Source organism: Camellia sinensis, chromosome 6, assembly GCF_055761805.1.
Source record: "Camellia sinensis isolate YWXY chromosome 6, ASM5576180v1, whole genome shotgun sequence".
NCBI classification, from domain to species: Eukaryota; Viridiplantae; Streptophyta; class Magnoliopsida; order Ericales; family Theaceae; genus Camellia; species Camellia sinensis.
In genome coordinates this window covers 180,321,080-180,329,244 of record NC_138966.1, presented here as the reverse complement: position 1 = coordinate 180,329,244, position 8,165 = coordinate 180,321,080, and the positions used below count along the sequence as shown (strand labels likewise).

Here is an 8,165-nt window from a genome sequence, read left to right as displayed (position 1 = left end):
AATATAATTATTGAATTTAATTTAATATAAATATTATTGAATTTAATTTAATATAATATAATATTATTTAATTTAATATAATATAATTATTGAATTTAATTTAATATAAATATTATTGAATTTAATTTAATTTAATATAATATTATTTAATTTAAACCAAATTTTGAATTTAATATAATATAATATAATATAATATTATTTAATTTAATTTAATTTAATATAATATTATTGAATTTAGTTTAATATAAATTTTGAATTTAATATAATATAATATTATTTAATTTAATTTAATATAATATAATATTATGAGGGCAATCTTGGAAATTACTTGTTATATCCCACAATATATTTTGTAAAACAAACATGCATAACATATATCCAATCTTATATATCAAGTCAACAAACATGACTTGGGGGATATACTATCCAATACTTATATCCTATTCATTATATATCCTGACTAAATCCCACATCATATTATATCTTCCATTTTATATCCAACGAAACAAACGGGGTTTTTTTAGACAAATGATTTGGGAAGTTGGTAAAAAGTGACTTTTGACTTTTTTGATTAATGTTTGTTTATGATGCCAAATCATAATAAAATGACCAAACTACCCCCACTTATTTAAAATATTTACGACTTCACCTATGTAATACATTTTGACCCATGAGGGTAAAATTGTAATTTCACCGTTGGCTAAAAACCAACTCTCAAATGAAAAAAAAGACAAAAAAATCAACTTTTGACTTTTACTATAAATCAAAAAAAGTGACTTTTAGCCAACTTCCCAAAATAGCCATAAGGATCACTGAAGCCAGTGATGATGAGTAGTGTCCAATTATTTGGAGAGATGTGATGTGACATTCCTCTTTTTTATTGGAAGTTGTAACTACTCAAGTCAATGAAAGTTGCCTCCCTTGCCTAAATTTATTTTCAATAATGTTAAGGATGGTGATATTTTTTTTTATAAAAATAATTATAAAAATTTTGTAATTCTTAAATTACATTTACAATAAAATACGATACACTAATTAAGATAATTTAAGAATCATAAATTTTTCATGATCATTTTCATAAAAAAATTTCATGATCTTTAATTTTTCTCATTATTTTTTTTATATTTTTTTTTTCATATTTCCCTTAATTTTAAAACCCTTCCTATTTCAGTAAAAATTAAAAAAAATTAAAAAAAAATAAAATAAAATTATTATACTAAAATGTCACACTCATAAAATTATTTATAAAATTAGCATTGATTTGTTATTTTTCCTTAAAACCCTTAATCCCTTTTTTAAAATTGCTCATTTGCAACCTCTGATAACTAAAATGGCTACCACCACCACCACTCTTCATACCTACAAAGTCCACCACGCTCGAGCCACCACTAACAAACTTCACTTCCTCCTCCACTTCACCGCCGTACTATCCCTCCTCTACTACCGAATCTCCCACCTCTTTAAAGGCGGCGTACCCTCACTCCCATGGTGTCTTCTCACCACCGCCGAGCTCATCTTCACCTTCCTCTGGTTCCTCTCCCAGGCATTCCGGTGGGGACCTCTCACTCGCACCGCCTATCCGGAAAAGCTCTCGGGCAACTCAGAGTTGCCCGGGGTGGACGTGTTCATCTGCACCGCCGATCCTAAGAAGGAGCCGACAGTGGAGGTGATGAACACGGTGTTGTCGGCCTTGGCGCTCGACTATCCGCCGGAGAAGCTGGCGGTGTATTTGTCAGACGACGGTGGTTCGTCGTTGACGTTGTATGCGATGAAGGCGGCGCGTGAGTTTGCGAGGTGTTGGATTCCGTTTTGTAGGAAGTATGGGATTAAGAGCAGATGTCCTGACGCGTATTTTTCGGCTTTTGGAGATGAGGAACGTGTTCTGAGGAGTGATGAGTTTAGGGCTGAGGAAGAACATATCAAGGTACAGAATTTGATTAATGTGCAATTACAAAATTAGTAGAAGACTGTTTAGATCAAATTTTGAGTTTATGGAGGGAAAAGAAAGAAAAGAGAAATGAAAAGTAAAAAGTACTGGTTTTATTTCTTTTTTTTTTTGTCCTTTCTATTTTTAGATTACATATTAATTTTTGAGATATGTTTTTGTGTTTTTAATTTGATTTAATTTTTTGTTTTTTAAGGGTTTTGGAAGTTTTAAAGAAGACCTTATTTTAAATCGTGATTTTTTTTTTTCTTATTTTGGAATTTTTAGTTTAATTCCTTTGTAGTTAATTCCTAGCATTATTGTTGTAAGTTAATAGTCAATGCTGCACATTTGAGTCACATTACTTTACAACAAAAAAAAATCATAAATATATATTTTTTAAAATTGTTATATTTTTGTTTGTAATTTTTAAAATTTTTGAAAACAAAAATACTTAAGTACTAAACAGTGGTGGAGCCAGGCTTTTAAACTGGAGAAACTTAAAAACCCATAAATTCCAGGAAAAAAAAAAACATTGAAAACAAGAAAAATGTTTGGTTCCAATTTTCTAAAAATTAAGTTTTTTTTTTTCCATGTTTTTTGTTTTTAATGATTTTTAAACTATTTTAAGTAATTTTTTTTAGAGAAAATTAGTGAAACATCCCTCTCTAACTTTATGTTGTAAGAGATGTCAAAGGTGAGTTTTTTTATTAGCTAAGGTCCGTCGATAAAATTTTTCTGTGTTGAGGCCGAAATTTTTTTGAGTCGAATGAAATTTTGCTAAGTCGAATTTTCGTTTTGAAAATGTTGAAAGACTGTAATTATTATAAAAATATTATATGTACTTTATCTTATAAAATCTTAATATTAGAAATTTTAAATTTTTATTTATTTTTTATTTTTTTACTTTTTAGATGCACTTAATATAAATATAATTAAAAAGTACAAAATTTGTGAATTTAAAAAAAAAAATACTAAATATCAAAATATAAAAAAATATAAATGAGAATTCAATATATTTTCGTATTCTCTTGTATTTATTAATTTTTTAAAATATTTTATTTTTTAGGTACAATTATGTTAAGTATATCTAAAAAGTAAAAAAATTAGGGTGTGTTTGATTGGGGGATAAGGGGGGGACTATCCACTGTTTGGACTCCATGTCCGGCCTCCCTCCTTATCCGTCGTTTGATTTTTTTTTAGTCCGGCGGACTCCATGTCCGGCCGGACTCCATGTCCCCCATATGGGGGACTATCCTATCCTTGGGGGGTGGGATTATTTTGGGGGGACTAATCACTGTTTGGATTAGATGCGAAAATGACAATTTTGACCCTCTACTATTTAATTATGTATTACATTTAATAAAATTTAATAAAAATTAAATGTCTCAATTTAAAAATAAAATAATTTTATTTAACTTTTTATTAATGTTTTATTTATTTAATTTTTTAAAATAATTTTTTATAGATATTTTATTGATGTTTTATTTTAAAATTTTGTTAATGTTTTATTTAATTTCATTATTTAAATTTAATAGATGTTTTATTTAAACAATTAAATGTTTAATTTCAACAATAAATAATTTCATTTATTTAAATTATGTTTTATTTAAACATTTAAACATTTGTACATCAACATGTTTATTAAATTATTTCAACATCTGTACATCAACATGTATATTTATTTAACATCTATTAAATTATGTTTTAATACGTCAACATTAGATTACATCTACATTTGTTAATTGTTAATTACATCAACATTTGTTTGTACATCAACATTTATTTAATTGTTTAAACATAATCTGTACATCAAAATAATTTCAATGTTAATTGTTTAAATAAAAATTTAAACATTTAACCATTAGTATGTTTAATTTCAACAATAAATTTTTATTTGTTTAAATAAAAATAATCTATACCAGTCAAAAAAATTTATCAATATTAGTATGTTTAAATATCTTTAAACAAAATTTAACCATTAGTATGTTTAATGTTTACTAAAAATAATTAAAATATTAAAGATGTGTTTAATATTGCAATTACTTAGTAAACAATTGAAAAAGGGTAAAATAGTCTTTTGTTCATTTATCATATCCAGTCCGTCCAATCAAACGTTGGATTCACTGAAAATAGTCCTATCCAGACATCTAATCCCATGAAAAAACAAACACAGGATACATATCCAATCCGACCAAATAGTCCGGGGGATTCACAGTCCAGGACTCAAGTCCGATGGATTCTAATCCCTCCTTTTCCAGTCCGTCCAATCAAACACACCCTTATTTAAAATATTAAAAAAATTCATTGAAAACAAAAAATACCAAAAATAAAAAACAATTTTCAAAGACTTGAATTGCGAAAATTGGAACCAAACAATTTTTTTAGCTGATGGATGTATCCTATATTTATTTGTGCAGTCAGCATACGAATTGTTCAAGAAAAATGTGGAGAAAGCTAATGGACGTGATGGAATCGACGTTTCTGTTGTAAATGATCGACCTCCTTGTGTTGAGGTATGTTCCAAACAGTTGTGGGTTAGCATATGTGTGTTTTACCCTTTTTTGTGAAACATTGGTGTTTGGTAGGTTGTTATTTTAGTAGGCTATTTTAGTTTTTAACTATTTTAGGAGGTTAAAATTTTTGTGCTTTAGAAGATAGTTGGATTTTTTTGTAGTTATATGTGATGTTTATGAGAGAAAAAATGAAATGATTATGAGTTTGATGTGACTTTTATTTTATTGACTATTTTAGTCTATTTTGTTTTTTAATGCTATTTTAGTAAAAAAAAAGCAAAAAAAAAACTCTTCCCAAACACCCCTTGGTCTTTTGGCAACAAGTTAAAAAAGCTAACTTTTTAGCTTTTTAATTTTTTTTTACACAAAAAAGCCAGCTTTTTTTACCAAAAAAACTAACTTTTTTGCCAAAAAAGACACCAAAAGAGTTAAAAAATCGACTTTTTACTAACTTCCCAAAACACTAATATGTTGCTAGCTTTTCTGTTGTGTGTAACAAGTTGTTGAAGATGTGAATGAAATATCACTGCAATGCTCTAGACATCAACAAATAGAAATTGATGTGTCATCTAGTAATTAATTTTCTTCTTTGTTTCAGGTTATAATTGATAACACAGAGGATGGAGTGAAAAACAATTACCAAACTAAGATGCCTCTTCTTGTCTACGTATCTCGCGAGAAAAGACCATCTCACCCTCATCGTTTCAAAGCTGGAGCCCTCAATGCACTCGTAAGAACTATATATATATGATTTTTTTTTCTCTCTATATGTGTATTTATAATGACAATTAAAGTAGCATCGCCTTATAATGACAATTAAAGTAGCATCGCCTTTGCTGCAGCTTCGAGTTTCTGGGATAATGAGCAATGGCCCTTATGTATTAGTATTGGATTGTGACATGTACTGCAATGACCCAACCTCAGCTCGACAATCAATGTGCTTCCATCTTGATCCCCAAATGTCTCGCTCTCTTGCCTTTGTGCAATATCCTCAAGTTTTCCACAATGTTAGCAAGAATGACATATACGATGGCCAAGCAAGATCAGCTTACATGGTGCTCAAACTTAAACCAATTCCTATTCCATCTATTCCATTGCAATATTTAAAGCCAATGCAAACCTATATGCAAGATTTAGAATTGTTAATATACTTGGATGCAATTTCAGACACTGTGGCAAGGCATGGATGGGCTACGAGGCCCTGTGTTCACTGGTACAGGATATTATTTAAAGAGAAAGGCATTATATCAGAGTCCTAACCAAGATGGTATGCCCCTAAACTTTTTAGAAGTGTTATTGTCATAATGACTAATATACAAACAATTCATGGAGTACTAGGCTCAATTTTTAAATTTTCCCCCTAATATTCTTCTCATCTCTTTTTGGTTTACAGATGCAATTCTTCAAGAACCAAAAAAAAGTTTTGGTTTGTCTAGCGAGTTCATTGCTTCACTAAACACTTGCAAGGTACAAGACACCAATGCTAAGGGAGGTATATCAGATGCAATCTTAGAAGAAGCTAGAAATTTGGCAACTTGTACCTTTGAGAAAGGCACAAAATGGGGCCAAGAGGCAAGTATTAAATCCTACATCAAATTTTCATATATTACAATGTTGGATCAGCTTGAATTTCTTTATTGCCTGGACAACAGATAGGTTACTCTTATGATTCTTTGCTGGAGAGTACATTCACGGGGTATCTTTTGCACTGCAAAGGGTGGAGGTCAGTCTATCTATATCCAAAAAGGCCGTGTTTCTTGGGTTGTGCTACTGTTGACATGAAGGACGCATCGGTTCAACAAATGAAATGGAGCTCTGGATTGCTTCAAATCGCTCTCTCAAGGTTCAGTCCAATCACATATGGTATGTCGAGGATGTCCATCCTGCAGAGCATGTGCTATGGAACCTTCACATTTTCACCTCTTTACACAATTGCTTTCTTGTTATATGGCACCATACCTCAGTTGTGCCTTTTGACTGGCATTCCTCTGTACCCCAAGGTAATTTTTCATCAAATCCTTTTTCTTCTAATTTTCTTTAAGGCATCTGAAAATCACTTAATTAAAGTATGATTACATCTCAAATCCATCTCCTCATATTGCCTATGAGTGAGTCACCCTTGCCTTTCAACAACCTGAAAAAGGTGGCTCAACATTGTCCCACTTGTAAAATTTTTCACTATGTTATTGGTTGAGAGTACCACGGAACAATAACACATGATATTTCGAGACTACTGAATAATTACCCCAGCCTCTGCCCTTTGCCCTCATAGCCTCTGTCCTTCATACCTCAAGATTCCATCTCATCTCCCCTGCCCTTGGTTCAAAGGGAAATGAGAAGACGTGAGGAGGATCAAAACAGGCCCCCCTGTTTTATGCAGATTACTGGAAGGTAAAAAAACAATAATCTAAAAAAGTAATCCAAAAAAATATTTCTCTCCCAACTTCTCATTAATCAACTCTTTAAAAAAAAAAAACTTATTTATGTCTTTTTTTTTCAATGCCCCAAACACCCTGATACAAACTTTTAGAATTTTTTTTAAAAAACTGTAGGTTTCTTTCTAATTTTGGGATCATTACTTGGAGTTCTTATGCAAAAGTTTGATGAGTGATGATGATGTTCTAATTTAGCCTCTATTGATCTTCATCTTGTTGAATATTTGGTATCTCTTTTGCATTGATCATTAGAACAATTACTCATCAAACTGTGTTTTGCCCACACTTGTCTTAAAAAAAATTGTGATATATATTTGCAGTATCCTACAACCAATTGTGCTCGACTTGTTTCAGGTTTCCAACCCATGGTTTGCAGTGTTTGCAAGTCTATATGTATCCTCCATTTGTCAGCATTTATATGAAGTCCTCTCTAGTGGCGGCTCGGTTAGGACATGGTGGAATGAACACAGAATTTGGATGATTCAATCGGTCACAGGAATCTTGTTTGGATGTCTAGATGTTATATCAAAGTGGTTAGGCATCACGAAAGCGAATTTCAGGTTGACAAACAAAGCCATCGACAAAGAAAAGCTCAAAAAATATGAGAAAGGCAAATTCAACTTCCAAGGGGCCGAGATGTTCATGGTCCCCTTGACCATATTGGTCCTATGGAACGTAGTTTGCTTCATTGGGGGAGTGAAAATGTTGGTTTTTGAGAGAAATTTTGAAGAGATGTTTGTACAAGTTTTCATGTCCTCTATGATTTTGGTTCTTGGGTATCCTGTGCTTGAAGGGTTGGTACAAAGGAAAGGCAGGTGAAGCTTTGAGGTCTTGGCATTGTCTGCTTTGGAGTTTTAAAAATCACCTCTATGTTTCTCTATTATACGAGGAGTTGACTCTATTTGCCTTGTCTTGTTCACATTTAATATTTTCATTGAGAAAGAGGCCTGTGATGCTTCGAGGTCTGGACATTGTTCGACTCTATTTGTGTTCTTGTTCAGAATTATTATTTTCATTGAGAAATAGACCTGTGAAGTGAAGCTTTGAGATCTTGGCATTGTTGGCTTCGGATTTTTAGAAGAGCAATGTAGGGGACTTAAAAAAATTATCAAAAATTTTATATGATACTCACGTGAGTGTGGGACAATGTGAGTGTTGTGTTGAATTTTTGGTAGCTTTTTTAGGGGTTTTTTTTTTCCATTTTTATTTTTAAAAAATCACCTTATTGAGATTTGAAAAAAATACGATTAATCGTACACTTTTGACATAATTATAATGACCTTCTATTTA

General features: G+C 31.0%; 1 protein-coding gene across 3 annotated transcripts; it reads left to right on the top strand.

Moving 5' to 3' along the window:
* The first annotated feature begins 1,280 nt into the window (after positions 1-1,280).
* On the top strand, positions 1,281-7,924 carry LOC114259393 (quillaic acid 3-O-glycosyltransferase CSL1). 3 transcript variants are annotated; one of them, XM_028199406.2, is made up of 8 exons: positions 1,281-1,924; positions 4,345-4,440; positions 5,039-5,170; positions 5,283-5,495; positions 5,608-5,707; positions 5,834-6,012; positions 6,093-6,440; positions 7,230-7,924. In XM_028199406.2, exons 1-8 carry the CDS (start codon positions 1,331-1,333, stop codon positions 7,692-7,694), a joined length of 2,127 nt encoding a protein of 708 aa, XP_028055207.2. In that variant the 5' UTR covers positions 1,281-1,330; the 3' UTR covers positions 7,695-7,924. The 3 variants fall into 3 exon arrangements, with proteins under 3 accessions (XP_028055207.2, XP_082731674.1, XP_028055208.2); XM_082875548.1 differs by having other exon boundaries at positions 4,345-4,461; XM_028199407.2 differs by lacking the exon at positions 4,345-4,440.
* The last annotated feature ends 241 nt before the right edge of the window (positions 7,925-8,165 follow it).

Coding starts and splice junctions, on each gene's coding strand:
- LOC114259393 (XM_082875548.1), top strand. CDS start 1,331: ATGGCTACCACCACCACCACTCTTCATACCTACAAAGTCCACCACGCT. Junction 5,708..5,833: donor TCAGAGTCCTAACCAAGATG/GTATGCCCCTAA, acceptor TTTGGTTTACAG/ATGCAATTCTTCAAGAACCA. Junction 6,441..7,229: donor GCATTCCTCTGTACCCCAAG/GTAATTTTTCAT, acceptor GACTTGTTTCAG/GTTTCCAACCCATGGTTTGC.